The following is a 22,205-nucleotide window of genomic DNA, read 5'->3' on the forward strand; positions in this document are numbered from 1 at the left end:
CGGCATCCTAAGGGTGCCTGAAATACATCTGACCTTATATTGGGTCGGCCGATTTTTCAGGTGCTCCTGACAGCTGCCTAAAATAGGCGTACGACCCGTTGCATATTTAAATGAGGGGCCTGTTATTATACATATGTGAACCCTGTTTTAGGTCCTCTCCTAAATTGTACCAGGCCTGCTCCACTCTGGAATTTTCAGCTAAATTTAGGGAAATCCTTGGACCTCTTGGTTCAGTCCCACTGCTATGTAATGCGCCCAAAAATGGGCCATAACCAATTTCTACCCCATTTCATTTTCTTAGAAGGGTACATTTTCATATAGTACATCATGCCACTTTTTAGCTGCGCTCTGATAACCATATTGTTGTCATAACTTATATTTGGCCACATTGTGCTGATGTGTATAACAAATAGTCTACTATATGAAACTGACCCGACGAGAGCAGTGCTGTTTCATATAATTGTTAGAGGGATTAATTTAACCACAATGGCTATATTTTTAAGTTAATTAAAGTCATGGAGCTAATTTTTCTTACAAGCTCTATGACTCGTGAAAGAAATGTGTTTGGGGCCAAAGTGGTGCTTTTGAGTGCTGGGTAGGTATGTTCCCTGATTACTGTTTTCAATTCAGTTAGCAGGAAGCACACTATGAAAATTTTCCCATCCATCCTTTGACTTTTGTCCGTATTCATGTGTGGGAGTATGAATTTAGAGCAGAAAATTGCTATGTGGGAGATCATGGATGCAAACCTTGGGCTCAATTTTCCCCAAAGCAATTTTTTGGCGTACGCCCGATTTTTGGGGGCCTAAGTATGCCAAAAAAAAGTTTCCCCGTTGGATTTGTTCATTTTGGCGTGGAGTAACCCAACCTTTAGTTTTGGGGGTGGAGCCTTAATCTGCGCCAAAAAGATTGGGCTGACATGGTAACCAGGGACAATGAGCTGCGGCTGCAAAGTGAAGCATTACAGCTCAGCTCCCAACTCATTAAAAGAATTGAGCCCCTTGTCTTACCATTATGACAGCTTTCTGTCTCGAAAGACAATGGTATAAGTGCCAAAGCAGTTCAGTTACTTTGCCATGGACAGAGAACTGGTTGGAAGTAGAGAGTCGGGATAAACTGGTCCTTTTCAGAATGGCAGGCAGTGACTAGTGGGGTGCCGCAGGGCTCAGTGCTGGGACCCCAGCTCTTTACAATATACATTCATGATTTAGATGAAGGAATTGAGTGTAATATCTCCAAGTTTGCAGATGACACTAAACTGGATGGTGGTGTGAGCTGTGAGGAGGATGCTGAGAGGCTGCAGGGGACTTGGACATGTTAGGTGAGTGGGCAAATACATGGCAGATGCAGTATAATGTGGATAAATGTGAGGTTTTTTGGGGGCAAAAACACGAAGGCAGAATATTATCTGAGTGGCAGATTAGAAAAAGGGGAGGAAAAGGTGCAACGAGACCTGGGTGTCATGGTTCATCAGTCATTGAAAGTTGGCATGCAGGTACAGCAGGCGGTAAAGAAGGAAAATGGTATGTTGGTCTTCATAGCTAGAGGATTTGAGTATAGCAGCAGGGAGGTCTTACTGCAGTTGTACAGGGTCTTAGTGAGGCCTCACCTGGAATATTGTGTTCAGTTTTGGTCTCCTAATCTGAGGAAGGATGTTCTTGCTACCGAGGGAGTGCAGCGAAGATTCACCAGACTGATTCCCGGGATGGCTGGACTGACATGTGAGGAAAGACTGGATCAACTGAGCCTTTATTCACTGGAGTTTAGAAGGATGAGAGGGGATTTCATAGAAACATATAAGATTCTGACGGGCCTGGACAGGTTAGATGCAGGAAGAATGTTCCCGATGTTGGGGAAGTCCAGAACCAGGGGACACAGTCTTTGGATAAGGGGTAGACCATTTAGGACTGAGATGAGGAGAAACTTCTTCACTGAGTTGTTAACCTGTGGAATTCCCTATTGCAGAGAGTTGTTGATGCCAGTTCATTGGATATATTTAAGAGGGAGTTAGATATGGCCCTTTCGGCTAAGATATGGAGAGAAAGCAGGAAAGGGGTACTGAGGGAATGTTCAGCCATGATCTTATTGAATGGCGGTGCAGGCTCGAAGGGCCGAACGGCCTACTCCTGCACCTATTTTCTATGTTTCTATGGAAGATCAAGTTGCATGAAATTTGTTGGGGGTAACCAGCAGGAAAATAATTCATCACTAATTAATCTTGCGATAGACAACCAAAACAGGATCACATCTATGTACTGGTATTTATAATAGTTACAAATTCTGTTTATAATCTGGTTAATCACGTGCTTCGCAAGAGAATTTTCATCATTTGAAACAGATGATGCGTGTGGTAAGATAACTTGAGATTTGTTGCTTTTAAAAGCAGCTTTATTGTCTCCATCTGGTGGTGGAACATGTAACAGCAGAAACATTGCTCAGTGAGTTTCCATAATTAGTCATGAAGTGATGTTTGTTTCAAAATGGGGAGGGGAAATGTTTATTGAAGTGGTGATTCCAGCATGCACGTTATATTGGAAGTGGATATATTAAGCATAGAAGTCTTAAATTAATCAGATGAAATAACCAACAGTCTTGACCAAATAAGCAAGCCTATTGTACACTATAAATCAAGTTAAAAGGCAAATGCCTGGAATTTCCACAGGGGTTCTTCCAATCATCTGCCATAACTTTGGCGGAAGGTCAGTAGAAACCGCGAAGAAATGTCGTAAACAGCTGTTCACACCGTTTTCTACTGAAGTAACAGTGGACGATGGAGAGAATCGCTGCAGAAATTCTACCCCGAAGTGTCAATAATTATAAAAGCAAGATTTTTTTTCAAAAGTGATCAGAATTGTTCCAAGCGTTCTAGGAATATGTTAGATCTCCCATGACATTGCTCGTGTGTAGTCCAGGGCCTTGTCCGTGGTTTTGGATTTTTATCCGTTGAAGAACTCTTATTCCTGCTCTGAAGCAGCACCCATTTTACTAGAGTAATGCAGTATTCTGTAAGTGTTCCCTGTATTGGTTTCTAGAATTTTTACCAGTAAAATGAAAGATACTATAGTCATGGACTCAAGTTATACTCCATCTGTTGCCAAGCTGAAGCAGTGTGAGATGGCCTCCTATAGTGGATCTAATAACTTCAGTGCTTCTTAAGTCAGATCATGATCTGATTCCAAAATTTTACTGACACTTTTGTGCTGGTGTGATTTCAAACCACTTTGCATTGGTACAAAAATAACAGTATAACCGCAGCCTTGTGTTCATATTACGAGTTTATTACTTGCTATTCTTGCTTCTTGCTGCTTAATGCTTTGGCTTTTGAATTTGTTTCTTACCCCATGCATAGTTTTCTCTCTTTTTTTTTCCCCACTATTACGTTTTTTTCCTTTCATTCTTAAATCTTTGATTTTGACTTCTCTGAATTCTGTTTTTCCCATTATCTACTATTTCATTTTTTTGTTTTTTTTCTCTTCTGCCATGTCGTATTTTATTTTTACTTTGTGACCTGATTTGTTGTCTTAACTTGTACACTTTCAAGCATACCATCAAAAATGCTGATTTCGTCACTGAGCATCAAAAACCAACAGTGAAGGCTGCAGAGTAGGGGAATTCACACATGCAGTGGCTCCAAAGATAATGGAAATTGCGTCCAAAATCTCTCCAATTTATTTTGTAAATGGAATTTTTTGAGATAGTGAAGTGCACTTTTGTTTTGGCTCAAATTTCATAGTTTGCTTTTAGCGAATATCAGCAGATGCAAAACTGTTTACACTACCGACACACCTGTTGGACACAACTTTTAAATCTCACTCTATTTCCCTCTTTCTCAGACTGGCTTTGTGGCTCAGACAGCAATAGCAGAAAGCAACTTCTATGGAGTGACGCGCCACCACATTTGCCTGCTGTGTGCTCCCATTCCCCTCTGCCTTGTCCTTGTGCTGCCTCCTACCCCTTCACTCCGTATATCCTATTTCGCAACCCCCCCCCCCCCCCCAACAAGCAGCTGGATCCCAGTACTAAAGAAAGAAAAAAAACTTATATTTGTACAATGCCTGATACTAAGCTGGGGAAATAGCTTATTGTGCTATAAATAGACTATCATGTAATAAGTGCTATTAAAAACAAAAGAGGAACTAATTGACCACAGGGATGGGGAAGGGAACAGGACATGACGGAGGCTAGGCAGTGCTTCAGCTGAGGCGCAGATTAAGTAACTTCTACACGCAAAGAGTGGTAGAAGTTTGGAACTCCCTCTTCCGCAAACGGCAATTGATGCTAGATCAATTGTTAATTTTAAATCTGAGATTGATGGATTTTTATTAACTAAAGGTATTCAGGAATATGGGGCAAAGGCGGGTATATGGAGTTGGGCAACAGATCAGCCATGATCTCAGTGAATGGCGGAACAGGCTTGTGGTGCAAATGGCCTTATTCCTCTTCCTATGCTCCTATAGTTGTTCCTATCTGACTTTGAGAGGCTTATCAATAGAACTAGAAATCCCAAAATGAAAATGAGAAATCTTAAGCTGCTCTTAAGGAATCTTTTAAAAACAGACATTTCTTACTAAATAAATAATTTATGCATTTTACTGAACTAATGTTTAAGTCATGTTCTTGTGTGCATGTAAAAAGGGAGTTAGATTTAGATTTATAATTAATTTGTTCCAATCCACTCTGACAGTAGTGTGAAGGGTCTTCTGGTCAGTGAGGAGTTCAAGTAACGCCAGTTCTATTACCAATAAAATGTTGTTTATTATTGTCTATTTCCTTATTTGACAATTTTTTGTTGGGTGCAAATGTTCGGCTTGTATTTAATATGGTTATTTGCTTTTGTGGGGTTAAAAAGCTAGGTTAGGACCTACTCTTCCTGGCCTGGTGCTCCTTTCAGTTCAGTTCAGTTTCATCCAGTAGCACGTGTTGTTATATGTTGTTTGATCCTTCAGGTTGCACTATGGGGTTCTCTCTGGGAATCCATTCGTGTGTCACAGTTCTTCCAAGCATTTCGCCATTGGTTATCCAATCGCTGAAGGGCTTTGGCGACGGTCCAAAATGGCCTTCTAGATTTGAGATGGGTTGGTAGGTTGTTCAAGTTGGCCTGAATTGCCATGTCTTTGCCAGTGTAGCGGTTGTATTCTCTTGAGACTGTATATTCGCGGCGTAGATGTTGTGGTGTGATGTTTGCAAGCACGGACAGCCAAGGTGTTGGGTGTCGATAAAAGCATATAGGTGATAATTCTCATAGTAGAATTTAGCTGGACACCAACAGATTTGACGTGCAGACTTGATAGCCATGCCAGAGAGCAGTACTCTGCTGTAGAGTACACCAGGGCGAGTGCTGCCGTACGGACTGCTCCCCATGTGGATCTGGCAAGTTTCTGCATCAAGCTGACCCTACTCTATAGTTCTTTCCAAGATTCTGGAGATGCTGTCTATATGACTGGGTGCGATCAAGCGTGACTCATAAATAGGAGTTATTTTGGACATGGTTTACCTCTGCACTGCAAAAGGAGACTTTCAAAGCCTGGTTTGCTTGATGGGTGTTGAGGTGGAATGTCGAGGTGACGGTCTATTGCGCATTTGGCCAAAGTCGCCATTGGTGGCAGACAGCCTCCATCCTCTAAATCACTTGTCAGGATCTCCTCGGTGATGGACAGATTCATGTTTTGCATGGCCAAGACAATGTCATCAGTGTGCATGAACTTGCGGGACTCTCTTCGGGCAGGGTCACAGGTGTAATCATTGAATAACGTGGGTGCCAGGACAAAATCCTGTGGGTGTCCGTTGTTCAATGTCCTATATCAGCTCTTCTGGGTGCCAGTGTATACACTGAAGTGTCAGTTGCTAGGCATGGAGTTGGGAAGATGAATCTTTGTTATGCAAGGGTAAAATGGTGGAGAGTTTGAAAAGCAGTCCATGCTTCCATACTGTGTCATACGCCGCTGAAAGGTCTACGAGTGCTATGGCAGTCTTGAGCTGGTGTTGGAAGCCTGCTTTATTGTCAGTTGTTAAAGCTACCACTTGGTCACAATGGTTATGGACGCTCCAGAACCTGCTTGTTCCGTAGTGATAATTGGCTCGATGATGGAGGCTAGTCTGTGGAGTAGTAGCCTCTCCAGCACTTTTATAACAAGTGCAGAGTTAGGAGATAGTAGCTGGAGGTTTCACAAGCATTTATTTTAGTCTCCCTCCAAATAAATGACTTCAAACTATAGTGGGAGAAAAATCCTGAACTTCATCCCAGATTTGCATTCCAGGTTGAACCTCCCTTATCCAGACCTGGCTTGTTCTGGATAAGGGATTTTTCTGGATGAGGGGTGATCATGTTAAATTGGATGGTACAGGTACTGAGCAAGGTGATATCGGGGCTGGCTGGCTTGGGACTGGGAATGCGGCAGAGAGATCATGGGGGTGGGGGGCAGTGGTGCAGTGGATCGCGGGGTCAGGCCAGCGATTGTGGGAGTTGACAGCGAGGAAGGACTTCAATATATTCATGTTGGAGTTCTGCTCATGCACTACCCGGTGGCCGGGAATGGTTCTGGACGAGGGGTGGTTCTGGATAAGGAAGTTCTGGATAAGGGAGGTTCAACCTGTATACAATCTGGGATGAATTTTAGGATTTGACTGAAATGCAGATCATATTTGACCAGTTCAGTCTCAAATTGGGATATGATGGAACTTTATTATGCATTTGGCATTCTAGTGCTTTAAATTTAAGTAAAACATTTCGAGCAACTAGTTTGAGTATTTTTTCCTGCTTGGGCTGCTTTATGTTACTAGCTATATGCCAACAAAGATGGTTTAAACTACTAATACATAAGATTTTAATATTTATACCAGCATATTTTTGTTTCTTAACAGATCAATGTCCTTCAATCGAAGAGAAGATCTGAGATTTTAAAATCGGTAATCTTTTTTCCTCTTAAATGTAGTTTGACTGGAAATTACATTTTTAATATTTTTAAACCTATTTAGATAGAATCAATGGACACCATCTTCACTTTCAAGTCCTGGTTATTTAATAGCCATGATAAATTTATGTTCAGAACAGTTTCTTTGATATGTTTTGACCAAGTCTTGTACCACTTGAAAAAAAATAAGATTTAAAAAAAAACTTGAATGCTGACTTGTTAAAGGAATCATGTTCAAATGGATTGTACGTAATAGTTCTTGCACAATAATGAGAGTAATATCTGCAATGAAATTTTAATCATTTATGTCAGAGCTGATTTGTAAAATAACAATGTCCTTACATTTTTTGTAAACTAATTGTTTAAGTATACTTTCAATAGAGTAAAGTTAATATTAAAGTTGTATTATGAAATATGCAACTGCCTTTTTAAAAAAAAAAAAATTTGAAGACTTGCATTCTCCTAAACCTTGTTTGATTCTGTGGAATGGTCTGACTTCTCTGTGTAACATGTCTGTTCTAAGGTGCTACTGCCAGATAAATTTAAATCCATCCTCATTGCTTTATTTTCTCTTGGACTTTTGACAGTGGAGCAACAATCTCCATCCCCCTCTGCATTTCCCTCCAGAATATCCGCTCACTTGTGAACAAAGCCCTTGCTACCCATGATCTTCTTGTGGATAATCTTGACGGAAACTTGGCTCATGAGTGACAACACCTTGCCCTTTATTGTAGCCTCGCTGACTGCCTATACTTTCCACCGACTGCTTATACTTTCCACCCCAGCCCCACCAAACTGATGCGGTGTGGCCTTTATCACCAAATCTCACCTTGGCCTGTACCCCTACTCCTCTGGCAGCTTCTCCTCCTTTGAGCACCACACCTTGTTCCACCCCTCTCGCCTCACCATGTTCTCTACCGGCCAACCAAGACCCAGCCTGAGTTTCTCATTGAGATAACCGCTCTGCTTTCTTCCCTCAGCCTCTGCACTGAGTGACGACTCATCCTCTATGATTTTAATCTGCATCTCAACTCACCTTGCCTTCTCTGCTTTGATTCACTGCTGTCTTGTCCTCTCTTCCCCTCCTCCTTGATATGAACTTCCAACACAAACATGGACCCCCTCAACCGTGCCATCTCATGGTGTCCATTCCCATTGTCCCATTCATAAGGTAAGGCCATCTTTGATCACTTCCTTGTATGCATCTCCGCTCGCATCTCCTTTCTCCATTCCAACCTCAGTTCCTTCTGCGTCTGCCCGTGGAAAAAAAACTGTTTCCCAAGTCACTTACAACTGCACTTTCAAACTCTCACCGATCTTGACTTTAGGCCACCACAATACTCCTGCACCTATTGATCCACTCAATTACTCCCTCACCTCTGCCGTTGATGCCTTTGTCCCCAGTAAATCCCTTGCACTCTTCCGTCCTGGTAGTACATCCCCCCCATCTTCAAGTCCAAGGGTGCAGACTTGAACGTATCTGGTGCATAACTGATTTAGCTTTCATTGCCAGGTCTGGCTGGACTACTTGAAGCACTATCGGGCTATGCTGTCCTTTGCCAAGTCTTCTCACTACTCCAAGATTATCCTGTAATGCAAAGATAACCCCTGGCTTCTTTTCTTCACTATCAACCGTCTCCTTAATTAAGTTTCAAGGTTCCTTAACCTGTCCAAGACATGGATTTTATTACTAAGATATGAGACCATCCATTCAGCTGCTTCTGCTGCATCCTCCCTTGCCCACCAAGCAAGGTCCCCCCACCACCCTAGCCTTGAATCCACATCCTTCTCTAGTTTCCCTTCTATCTCCTCATATGCTTTCTCGGAGCTTATTTTGTCCATGAGTCCCACCTTCTGTTCTTGTGAACAATTCTCGCCTTCCCTTCTTAGCCCCATGTTAGCTGACATTGTAAACTGTTCCCTCTCCTAAGGTACTGTCCCTTTCCCTTTCTGCCATCACCATCTCAATAAAAAAAAAAAAAATACCCTTGACCCCTCTGTCCTTGCAATCTACTGCCCCATCTCCAAACTCCCATTCTTTTCCAAAGTCCTTGAATAATTTGTTGTCTCCCAGATCCATGCCCATCTTTTCTGTGTCTCCATCTCTGAATCTCTGCAATAAGGTTTGTGCCCTTGCCACAGCACTGAAATGGTCTGAATCAAGTTTGCAAATTTCTGTGACTGAGAATCCTTTTTGACACCTCTGCAGCCGTTGATCTGGTCAACCACGCGATCCTCCTCCAGTGCCTCTTCTCTGTTGTCCAGCAGAGTGAGACTGCTCTTGTACCTATTCAAGTATAGCCAGAAAATCTTCTGAAGTGTCTTTTTCTCCCATCCCAGCACTGTTCTCTCTGGAGTCCTCCAAGGAATTATTCTCGGCCACCCTCTTATTTCTCATTTGCATACTTTCTCTTGGCACATCATCCAAAGACAGGGCGTCAAATATACGCTGATAAACCCAGCTCTACCTCCACCACCTCTTTCGACTCCTCCACTGCCTGTGCATCGTCAGCCTGCGTGTCCGACATAAAGCCCTGAATGAGCCATTATTTCCTCCAGTTAAACAATGGAAAGACTGAAGCCGTTATCTTTGGGGCCTCTCCTCCCTACAAAAACCCCATTCCATCGTCACCAATTCCATACGCCTCCTTAGCCACCATCTTAGGCTGAATAATACTTTTTGCAACCTCGGTGCCCTATTTACCACTGAACTGAGCTGCTGCCCCATATCATCATCATCAGCATCGCAAAGACCACATTGCCCATCTATGGACCTGCCTCAACCCATCAGGGCTGGTGAACCCCTCATTCATACTTTTGCTATCTCCAGGCTCGACTATTCCAATGTTCTAAAGCCGGCCTCCCATCCTTCACCCATAAATCTGAGCTCTTCATAAACTCCTGCTACCCGTATCCCAACCCACCCCAAGAATCGCTTGCCCATCATCACCCCTGTGCTCACTGACTTATATTGGCTCTTAGTCTGCTAACACCTCTAATTTAAAATCCTCATTCTTGTTTTGCTACATTAAAGGCACTATATAAATGCAAATTGTTGTTGTCCTTAACCTGTCCAAGGTATGGCACACAAAGCGATTACTACCATTGAAATTTAAAAAAAATCTAGTGCCCCACTTTTTAAACTCCCTTTGCAAGATTTCAGATGTACTTCTATGGTTCCAACATGAAGTATGCTGCTATCCTTCCCTTCCTAAAAGTTCTTACGCCTATCCTGTGACATCTTTTACCCTGGGACTCCCAGTCAAAAAATGCGAAAAAGGCTGTTAATACTCTGACTATAGAATCTCCCACTACCACTCTTGTAGTCTACTTTCATCTCTCCCTGTAAAAAGCAGCCTTATTAAATGGCTGTCGCTGCACTGGATATCCCTGCTCCTGAATGTAGAAGCTTCCTGAAACTGGCAAATGGCATGTCACAAATTCTGAATAATTAGGTCTCGAACCTGGGTGAAGTCAGAATTAGATGCCACGAAGTTCCAGAAACACCTACAGCCATTGTGGCAAAATCTATTTAGTTAACTCTGAATTATTAAAATAAGCATTTAAAACCAAATGTGTAGGCATACATTTTTTGCAGGAAAATACTCTGTTGGAGTGGAGGTTATGGCTTGGTAAAGAATGTTAAAAATGCAATCTATCATAAGTTTTTAAAGGTGTATTTTGTTTTTGTATTTTATTTTCATATGCATACAGGTAATATTGCAACAGTTCTTTCTGGAATGTGAAAGATTAGTTCATTAGAAGCACTCCAGACATGACTCAGTTGTGAAGATCTTGCACACAATTAAAACAGTTACTTGTCGAGGCTTTCCAGCCACACCCTGTCACATCTAGGAAAGACTGGGCCAGAAATACATTCTGCTGCGAACCTATGTTTCCCACTCAAATCAAAGAGTAATGAGTGAAGCACAGTCACCGTCCTTCCTGTCATTTTTGCAGTTCAGCCACTGGATTCTAGGTCTGCCCACCTCCCTTCTGATGACATAACAGCTGTGCAGAAAGCCCAGACTTCTGTCAGAGTGGTGGGAACACGGCTTTAGGTAGATCTTTTAAATTGATGCTGCAGTGACATGAGCAGCTGACATTTGTAGAGTCACTATGTTTTTCTTAGTAACTGTCAAAATATCAGTTTGTAGTCTTGTAATTATTGGTCATTCACTTTGAATAAATATATTTAAAACTAAAAAGATTTAAGTGGCCATTTGTCCTACATTATATTCTTTTGATTAGACAATTTCTTCCCAAATTGTTATACTTGTGTTGACAATTAAGTTTATTGTCTCCATTTCACTTTCAGATGTTGTCCTTTATGTTTGCCCATCTTACATTCTTTCATCAAGGATATGACCTCTTTATGGAACTGGAGCCTTACATGAAGGAGTTAGGAGCACAGGTGAGACTTCAAGACCAATGCAATAAATTTAGGCATTCTTCGAAAGGTTTGGATTTTAAAAGATAAATTCACAGTTAAAATATAAATTCTTCACGCAAAGGGTGGAAAACGTGTACAATAGACTACCCATGAGGCATTGGAAACAGAATTTTATTAGAAGGTGATGACATTTTTGGCAGTAGGGTATTGGAAGTAAAGGGGAGTAAGAAGTTTGATTTTTAGGACTGACCCAATGGATCATTTTCAGTTCTCTGTAGTACTATAATCCTCAGGAAGGTTTTTCTGATGAATGTATAGGTATTTGGAAAAAACCTAAGTCAGTCTGTTACAGGTTGCTGAAAGATTCGGGCCCAGTTTGCTGCAAATCACATTTGTAGTACATTTGGATTTTGAAATGAAATCATTGAAGTTTGGAAATACTTGTCTTTTCATTTCGCGGTCCAGTTTAAAGTGAGGAACAGCAGTCCTGTGTTTCCACGCTTTTTGTGTTTGTGCTGAATTAACTGGATATTTTTCAGTAATTTATCTGAACTTTGGTTGATGCTACTTTCTTCTTGGAGATGCTGACTAATATGTTTACTGTTTTTTAATAATATTTAAGATACGGCAATATTGAATCAATAACAGCTTGCTTTTAGTGTCTTTAATGTAAATATGTCACAAGGTGCTTCTCAAGTAGTGTAAGGAAAGCGTGTGCCAAGCTAGGAGGGAGGGGCTGGAGGGGTGGGGGGGGGGGGCGCAGTGGGGGAACGACGCACGGTGGGTGGGGAGAGAGATCAAAGACTTCAGAGATTTGTTTTGAGGAGGAGGATCTGGAGGTAAAAGCCCAAGTTTCCACATGATTTGCTCCTGATTTTTAGGAGCAACTGGTGGAGAACGGAGTATCTTAGAAATCGCAGTTCTCCACATTTAAGTTTTCTGCAGTTCTAGTCATGTAGAACAGTTTCACTTTTGAACAGAATTTTTTTTTCAAAAGGGGGCGTGTCCAGCCACTGACACGTGATTTGAAAGTTTCCACAGTGAAAACGTACTCCAAACTAACTTAGAATGGAGCAAGTGAAGATTTTTGTAGGCCTGAAAAAACCTTGTCTACACATTAAAAAATCAGGCGCAGGTTACAAATTAGGCGTCGGGAATGAGGTGTGTGGCGGGGGGAGGGAAGTCATTACATTCTACAATAAATCCTTAGTTATACTTATACAAATATTATACAAATAATTCCAACCTGAATAAAAATTTATAAGCAAAGAAAAGATTAAATAAACCATGTTCCTACCTGTGTGAAAGTGCTTCAGCAGGGGGAAGGCTGCAGGAAGCCTCAAGTTGAGGCAGCCGTTCCCGACGGCAGGGGGGGGGGGGGAAGGAGGCAGTGAGGGCCTGACCGACGGCAGCGGGGGGGAGGCAGGGAGGAGGCAGCCGTTCCCGACGGCGGGGGGGGGGGGGGGGGGAGAGGAGGCAGTGAGGACCCGACCGATGGCAGCGGGGGGGAGGCAGTGGGAAGGCTGCAGGAAGCCTGAGAAGTTGAGGCAGCCATTCCCGACAGCAGAGGGGGTGGGGAGGCCCCCCTGCCGTCGGTCGGACCCGTCGGGAAACGGCTGCCTCAACTTCTGAGGCTTCCTGCAGACTTCTCACTGCTGCAAGAAGCCTCAGTGCTGATTATGGAAGGGCAATGTGGTTTTATTAAAAAATGTTAAAAATTGAACCGCTACAAAGAACTACAAAAATGGCCGAGTGCCAATGTTTCCTTCACACTGCGTGTGCGCGAACGCTCCAACGCGCACGCGCAGGGTTGCTGGCACGAAAAAAACTCATTTAAATGGTACCCGCCCACTCCTACTTACAAAATTGGCGCGAGTGGTAGCCTCCGCCCCCTGGGCGCCGTGCCAAGCTGACATCGAGCTGCAAAGTGCTCGAGAATAGCGTGTTTTTTTTTCAGGCACCGTTTTCGGCGCGAAAAACGGGCGGCCAGCTCGGAGGGGCGCCTGTTTTGCCACGTGTGGAAACTTGGGGCTAATGAGTTTACTTTAGAACTAGGTTATGTGAACAATTAATGTCAGCAATCTTCCTAATTTATGTATTTTTAAAAATCACGAAGTACATTTTACCAGTGGACACCTATTTAAAGTTTAAGAGTCTTACGAACATACGAACAATGATGGACAGGTAAAGACCATTGGGTCCATCGAACCTGTCCCACCCAATTGCAATACCTTGTGTATCACAACTTATACACTCCACCCCACTCGAAAAACGTGATCTCCTGAGAGAGGCAAAAAACAGATTTTTTAAAAAACAGGCAATTTTGAGGAAAAAATCTGGGAAATTCCTCTCCGACCCATCTAGACGATTGAAACTAGTCCAGGAGATCACTCTGGCCATTAAATTCCCTGCAGTACCTACCTTCTGTAAGAGTTCATCTCCACCACAGCCAGAAACAAATCCAGCTTTTGCGTGAAGGAATTCAGTGCGTCTGCATCCACCACATGAGAGGACAGCTTGTTCCAGAGATTTACTAATCTCTGTGAAAAGAACCACTTCCTGACATCTAACCTAGATCTAGCCTTATACAACTTAAATTTGTGCCCCCTGGTCCTGCCAACCTATTAGTTGAAATAAACGGTCAGCTGGAACACTGTCTATTCCAGTCTTAGAAAAATTGACCCTGAATTTGTGGTCAGCGGCGAAGCAAAGGCATTCCCCGCTGGCCTGAAAGTAAGCTTCGCACAAAGGTCTTTTTTTATCTGCGTCAACGTTTGGTTTTCCAATGCACAATTCAAATCAGCGGAGTTTAGTGGGGATCCCCTGATGCAAGCTGTTCTGACATCAACAAGCTGTCTGAGCAGCCAATCAACACGCAGAATTGTCTCAGACAGCAAACAAGGAAGTGAGTAAGCTCTTAAAATTCTAACTTAAAAAAAATGTTAGAGAGCAAAACAAAGATTGGGGCTCTCGCATGGGAAAAGGTAAGCCTGAAATAAAGATGAACAAATTTTTTTTTTTTTTAAAAAGCAATTCAAACAATTTTTGAAAGTTTCTTAATTTTAATTTTTATTAAAATGGATAAATTTGACACTGCACAAAATTAAAATTATTTTTTCAGGGCCATAACCTTTGTTTAACAGGCAATATGTGGTGAAAACCCCAGTTACAACTAATCCAAAAAGGTCTAACTTTTAATGATTCAACCATTATTTGTAATAACTATGACCAAGTTTTGTGTAGAAAAAGCGAACTTCAGTAACATTAAAACTGTCATTGATGCCTATTTTAAAATTACTTGAAGTGCATTCCTGTTTCAGTGCTCATCATGCAAATGTTAACACACAATGTTAAACAGTTTGAATACAGGTTTCCGAGATTGTTCAATTGTTCAGCTTCAACTGGATGTAAGTAGATTAGAATAGTGAAGTATATTATTTGTTGACATTATAGCCTTATAAATGACGCACAGTATGTATACAGAAGTCATCATCATAGGCAGTCTCTCGAAACGAGGATGACTTGCTTCCACGCTAAAAAAGGATGAGTTCACAGGTGTTTCAATGAAGGACCTAATATTCCAGGTCCTGAACTACATCCTGAAGGGTGGAAGATACCTGTGTGTGAATTTTTTTTAACTTGTGGTGGCCGTTGCACACGGGTGTGACAGAGCTAGGTCTTGGTCCAATGGCAAGAGTTATCCAAGACGACTGGAGACCTGCTGTGCTGCATGGACCTAGTGCGCACACACATCGCAGTGTGGGCTGGCCCGTGCTGCCCCTGGCCCCGAACTCACGCTTCTCCTGGGCCCCGATCAGGCTTTCAGTCACTCCTTCAAATGTCTCCTTCCATTTCTGGCCCATTTACTTTTGTGTCACATGATGCAAAAGCTTTAATCATTTCAGTTTTTACTCAATTTTGCGAAGAAAAGTTTAGGACTTGAGCCATGATCACTGTTGCCAACCCCTCTCCAGCCCAGTTTGGCTGAGGGGTGACCCAATAGAGGTCTTTTAAAATTATGGAGGGGTTTGAAAGGATAGATATGGAGAAGATATTCCCACTTGTATGGAGGATGGGGGGGGACGTGGGCCAAAACGAGGTGCCATCAAGAAATCCAATAGGGAATTCAGGTGAAACTTAGTTACCCAAAGCCATCTTTTATGTAGAATTACATAGAACCTACAGCACAGAAGCAGGCCATTCGGCACAACTGGTCTGTCGATGTTTATGTTCCAAAGGAGCCCCCTCCCACCCTTCATCTAACCCTATCAGCATATCCTTCTATTCCTTTTTCCCTCGTGCTTATCTAGCTTCCCCTTAAATGTACCTGATATTTCCCTCAGCTACTGCTTGTGGTAGAGAGTTCCATGTTCTTACCATACAGAAGTAAATAACTAAGATACCCACTTATGCACAGTTTTCTCTAAGTTATGATGGCATATAGTCATAGTTATTACAAATAATGGTCGAATCATGTAATAAGTTTGCTTTTTTCTGTCGGTATTTAAAAATTTGAGAATATTAATTTCTGAAACTATTGAGCTGTTAACTTGAGGAAAGATTACTCTTTAGCAATAAAAATGTCAGTTTGAGTTTCCAGTATCCAGTCATTCTAATGGATTTTTACTGAGTTTTTTTTCCAATGAGTATTGTAAATCAGAGTAAGAGAAGTTAATCTGGTTTGTATTGACTGGTATCATGTGACTGTTTCATTCAGCAGTGATGTCACTGCTTGTAAATAATTGGACTGCAGTCAGATTTGTTTGTCAACTTCAAAGATGATTTTGCACTTTATAATATGACTCATAAAATGCTCTTGCATGTCAGACTGGGACTAAAAAGTTGAAGAGCAAGTATGTTCTATAATTTGAATGAATAGCATTATTTTGAAGCTAACTATAAATGGTCAATTCTACTTTAAATGCTGTAAAAACCATTTAGACCTTATGTTGCACAAATGGTAGATTGAGACCAAATCCTGACTTCCTGGGGTTCAAAAAAATTCTAATTCCTTTCCAACCTACAAACATTTCCAATCTTATTTCACAGCTTATTTGTACATTTGCACTTTACAATTGCTGGGAAGCTGCTAGACTTGGTATTGTGCTTTGTTTCAGGATGAATCCATTATATAATACGCAATAACTGTTGATTATTTTAGCCGAGAGTGTGTCCTAGTTAAACAAGTATACAATCTGCCTTGTTGCAGAGGGATGAACGTTTTGACTTGAGATTGTCAATTGAAGTTTTTGTGATTTATAATCTCCAATTTAGTTTCAGATTTGACTTGCTGAATTCCAAATGCTTGACCCTAATCACTAACAGGTCATGATCAGCATACATTATATAAATATAGAACTTGCATTTATGTAGTGCCTTTCATGTGCTTAGGACATCCGAAAGGACATCAAAGCCAATACATTATTTTTTAAATGTTAATCAGTTTTCCTATTTAAGTAAACACGACAGCCAATTTGTGCATAACAAGGCCCCGCAAACTGCCATCAAGTAAATGACCAACTAATCTGTTTTGATAGCATTGAAGGGCTAAGTATTGGCCAGGACGCTGCGGACATGCTCATACTCTTAGTGTTTCTGGAATTATCTACCTCCTGAAAGATTATAGTAACTTGAATTGTTGTATTTCTCATTAAAATAGTTTATTTTTGTTATGTGCTGCTGCAATCTTTTCCTTTTTGCATGTTCATGCAATTTTCAAACTAAACTGCAAATAAGGTTTACAACACATTGAAGAAACAGCTCGAGTACCATTAAAATTGGTTTGCAAATAATACAATATTTATTGGATTGGATTGTTATCTGACTTGCTACTTTTCCCCAGCTTAATCTATATGTTGTCATTATTTAGTCTGCATAATAATTTTGGCAATGAAAAATTCTCCCTTCCCACTCTTACTTTTTTCTTTCCCCTCTGCCCTTGTAAAATACACTTCTGTTTACCCTGTCATTGAGGAAATTAGAAGACTAACTCACAGGTTTCTACTAGTCTTGCTCTGTTAATTGCTGCAGGTGTTGGATTTTCATGTGTTCTTTCTCTTCGGGGTTAATATTTTATCCTGCATTCCGTATGACCTCAGATCGCTATGTTGAGATCAGAGCAAAGCGAGCACTTGGGAATTGCAGGAGAAAACTGATTTATTTAATTTTTCTTGTTGGACAGAAATATAATTTCTTAGTTATCCATGAATTTGTTTTAATATTTTAAGTTGAAAAGCTATATTTATATTTTTGTGAATTGAATTCTACATATAAAATTGATATACTTTCTAGAAAATGAATGTGTTTTTCTGTTTTAGTTAAAGAATAATCCATGTCCAAAATGTTAGACTGGCCAGCAAAGCCTTTTTTCTTTGTAACTACCTTTAGATCAGAAATATGGTTAAGAAATCTTTTATTTGAACACTTGCTTCTACTTCTACTGCTTCTGCCTAATTGATGCAGTACCACTAGGCATCAGCATCTCTGCCACTAGTTTATCCTGTCAGGCATTCCTAGCTGCTTACGCAGGCAACAATGATAGAGTATTGCCACCATCGCCAGTGTGTAGATTATATGTACAATGATTCCTACTGGTCTGATGCCACAGTCAGATATTCATTTAAAACTATATAACCATTCTGAATTTAAGATACCATATGGATCAGGGGCAGATGTCTGTTCTCGTAACTACCAACTGGACCTCCGCACAAGCTATCAGAATGAATCGCTGAAAATTTCCAGCATAGGTGTGATGCTTCCTTAACATTACAGAGGACAAATAGTAAAATAGGGGTATTTAATTCCATTATGATTAGATCATGCTAAATTTATTTTTTATAGTATAAATAGAACTGAACATATTTAATTGCTGGGATCTTGTCAATTTCATCAATTGTAAAAATAGTCAGAGACATCATGACACAGTCTGTTAGAATGAACTTATGCTATATTTCTCAAAATCTATCATTTATTATGTATGTTGTCATTATTTTGTGAACTTCTAAAATGAGCAGGAATATTTATAATTGTCAAATTAAGTCATAATTTAGAAATTTAAATAAGCAAAATATTTGATTTAGTGTTCTGTTTCAACAGCTGGATCAATTAGTTGTGGATGCAGCTAAAGAGAAGCGAGATATGGAACAAAAGCACTCCACAATTCAACAGAAGGTATGTGGATAGATGGGGAATCTTGCATAGTACAAACATCCCGCGACATCTAGAGATACAGTTCAAATGTTTTTCATTGTTCAGATGCTTACTTTTGTTTATGGTTGTTAACCTTATCCATAGATACTAATCTTTAATCAATATTTTCTAATATGTGCAGCCTATTGCATGGAAATCAGTGTTACAATGATCACTCCAGTTATCTATCAGTGTGGGCACTAACTATAATGGCAGCTCCTGGCCCAAAAAATTAGCATTTGAGAATTACTGGATTTTTGTCCTATTAATCTGACACTCGTGCTATTTAACCCATTGAAATGGACAGTATCACTAAAAATAGATTACAATTTACTTAATTGAAGGTTTTTTTTCATTTGAAAAGAATATTTTTGGTGAGATGCATATCTCACTTTCTGAAAATAACTAAAGTGCAGAATTTTACGATATTCAAAATGTATTTTGGAAAGCTGATACTAAACTTAAATTCTAACATTTGGTCCATTTATTAAAACTAAAACTAAAATGGACAAGATACAAAATGCTGACTACAAATCTTGAATATTGTCCTGTTTAGTCTGAATAGACTATTTCACCAATATCAGTGGTTAAGTCTCTCACCATCATGACATTGCAAGGGCTGAAAATTCCATTTATTTGGTTTGAAACCAAAAAATGTTATAGCCCTGACATGATGGCCACTTTTATTTTGCTGCTGTACCCTGCTTCTTCCCACTGTGGTGCTGTAATCCACTTGTTTGTTTTGAAATCAATTCCTTCTACAGCCCTTGAATTTTGTATTTGCAGTGTCATTTGTCCAACCAGGCGAACCAGTCAGTTTTGAAAGATTAAATACCCTCTTGTGTAGGACTCTAGAATGTTCAGACTTAAGTTGTAAGGGAATATTACTTTGGCTGGCAAGTACTTAACTTAGATGTGTAGAAAGAACATGGATCTCAAGCCCCTGGAGTATACCTTTCATGACATTAGCATCTGTGTATTTTGTCTGAAAATAGATCAATTACAAACGAATATTTTCTTCTCAAACTCCATTTCTGCTGAACTGGCTTGACATCAGTCAGGAAACAGACATTGTGCCATAGTTCTAGATGAAGCTGTGTGATGTAAACCAAGAACACTCATGTCTGTTTTCCTATTCACACACTACATGAGTATGTACAGGACATTATGTAAAAATGCTTCAGTGTGAGATTTTTAAATAACCGTTTGCTAGAAAAGTGATTATGTGGGACATAATTATCTCCTGGTCTTCATTTTTCCATCAGTAATTAACATTGAGTTTAACAGTTGAAGGGCAATGTGGTGTCGTGGATACTACATTATCTCTTTATCTGTAGGATTTAGGTTGAAATCTAGCCTATATGGATGAATGCTTCCTTTCCTTGTAAGATCCTATCTGAGAAGAGTTTGGGAATTTCACCAATGGGTATGTGTCCACAGCACAAACTTTCTCTTAATTTGGCACACTGGTACCAAATAAGTGGTCTCAGTGGGAGAGTTTACGAAGATGGCTCTTGTGGGAAATGGAAGCATATAATATTGGTGTAGTCGGTAGTGCTCTTGAGGTTAAAGCAAATTGTTAGGCAGAGTAAAGGGAGCTGGCTGTGTTGTACTTCACATAGGAATGCTAGTTGCTGACATTGGGTGCCTTTTGGAGGAACCGTTTTCCATCCCAGCACTGAAGTCCCTCATCGTGATGAGCATGAAATTTATTAAACTTCAGCTGAAAGGTACCAATTTTATCTTCCTCTTCTGTAGATAGAGAATGCATTTAGGCTCATTTTCCAACTATTACATTTAGGTTGTTCCTGAAGAATATTCTGTGTTTGTGCCTCAATAATGCAGGGGTTTGGTGAGCTTGTTCAAGGTTGTGAAAGCTTGCAATGTACATTGTGTTTGCATCTTCTGAGTTTCAGATTTGCAAAAATGCTGAATTTTAAAAGAAATACACCCAAGTCATCAGAAACAGAACTAAATCTGACCATGAGGTTTCACTCATGACGGTGAAAACACAATGTCACTTGTGGCAGAGCAAAAATAGATTTAAAGTTTGGCATCATTGCATCATGTAGGAAGAGGAAGATGGTCTAGTTTCACACAGAGGACATAAGAATATAAGAAATAAGAGCAGGAGCAGGCCATCTGGCCCCTTGAGCCTCCTCTGCCATTCAATAAGATCATGGCTGATCTGATCTTGGACTCTGCTCCATTTCCCTGCCCGTTCCCCATAACCCTTCACTTCCTTATCATTCAAAAATCTATCTCCACCTTAAATATATTCCATGACCCAGCCTCCGCAGCTGTCTGGGGCAGAGAATTCCACAGATTTACAACCCTTTGAGAAGAAATTCCTCCTCATCTCAGTTTTAAATGGGCAACCCCTTATTCTGAAACTATGCCCCCTAGTTCTAGATACCCCAACGAGTGAAAACATCCACTCTAAGTTTACCTCAGTATCATATGTTTCAATAAGATCACCTCTCATTCTTCTAAACTCCAACCTATTCAACCTTTCTTCATAAGTCAACCCCTTCATCTCTGGAATCAACCTAGTGAACCTTCTCTGAACTGCCTCCAATGCAAGTATATCCTTCCTTAAATAAGGATACCAAAACTGTATGCAGTACTCTAGGTGTGGCCTCACCAATACTCTGTACAGTTGTAGCAGGACTTCTCTGCTTTTATACTCTATCCGCTTTGCAATAAAGGCCAACATTCTATTTGCTGTCCTGATTACTTGCTGTATCTGCATACTATCCTTTTGTGAATCATGCACAAGTACCCCCAGGTCCTGCTGTACTGCAGCATTTTGCAATCTCTCTCCATTTTAAATAATTAGCTTTTTTAATTTTCCTGCCAAAGTAGATAACCTCACACTTTCCAACATTATACTCCATCTGCCAAATGTTTGCCCACTCACTTAGCCTGTTTTCCCCAGTTTTTTGGCCTAAATTAAAAAAAATCCATGTTTCCCCAATCTTTGTGCGCCAGCGTAACTCTGTTACAATTTTTTTAGGTATTTTTGCATCATCGGGTGCGTAACTTGATGTCTATGCCAGTTTTTCACAATTGTGGAAGTTTAGCCAATTTAAATTTATCCTAGGATGGCGTATGTGACCATTCCCAAAGCCTTCTAGGCACTTAAGAAAAACCAGCGCACATTAAAAGATCGTCGCAGAAAGACGCTATTGTTTTTATGGGAAGTTTTGGAAGGAGTCAAGAACACTCATATCCATAATCAAGCTTGCATTTAAAAAAATTAAAACGCAGGAAATCAAAGTTTAATGGAATTATTTAAGTTTTCATTTTTTTTTAAAACTGTGACACGCCACTACCGAACATCTCCAAACCGGGCTCGAGGGTTGGAGCATCGCTTGGCAGAATCGGTCCCTTGCCCGGACACAGGCTCGGGGCTCAGCTTCAAAAGAAGCCCTGGGGTGGGAGCTGTGGATGGCGAACGGAAGGCATGAGAAGCCTACACTAGGCATCAAATGAAGCCCGGGGGGGGTTCCTGATCATTGCGCCTGCTCAGACCTGGGTGCGGTCCATACTAGGGCATCGACCTTGCGGAGAGAGAACAAAGAACCTGCCTGCCGTTTTGAGCTTTTTGTAAGGGTACAATTTAATCATGGGGGCAATACTGACAATGCCATACCTTGTGCAAGCCTTCTGCATGATGATGGTGCTGCGGAGGAGACAATCGATTCAACGTC

General features: G+C 40.8%; 1 protein-coding gene across 3 annotated transcripts in view; it reads left to right on the top strand.

The window, feature by feature from the left end:
- The window catches only part of LOC139265901 (arf-GAP with coiled-coil, ANK repeat and PH domain-containing protein 2-like), a 174,191-nt gene that overhangs the window by 102,453 nt on the left and 49,533 nt on the right, over positions 1-22,205 (top strand). For all 3 annotated transcript variants that reach the window (XR_011593649.1, XM_070883467.1, XM_070883468.1), the window contains exons 7-9: positions 6,862-6,906; positions 11,230-11,325; positions 18,400-18,474. Coding sequence is in view for 2 of the 3 variants with exons in the window: in XM_070883467.1 (XP_070739568.1) it covers positions 6,862-6,906; positions 11,230-11,325; positions 18,400-18,474 (216 nt within the window). In the remaining variant the exon portion in view is untranslated. The remainder of the gene's footprint in view (positions 1-6,861; positions 6,907-11,229; positions 11,326-18,399; positions 18,475-22,205) is intronic.

Source organism: Pristiophorus japonicus, chromosome 6 (genome assembly GCF_044704955.1).
Source record: "Pristiophorus japonicus isolate sPriJap1 chromosome 6, sPriJap1.hap1, whole genome shotgun sequence".
NCBI lineage: Eukaryota > Metazoa > Chordata > Chondrichthyes > Pristiophoridae > Pristiophorus > Pristiophorus japonicus.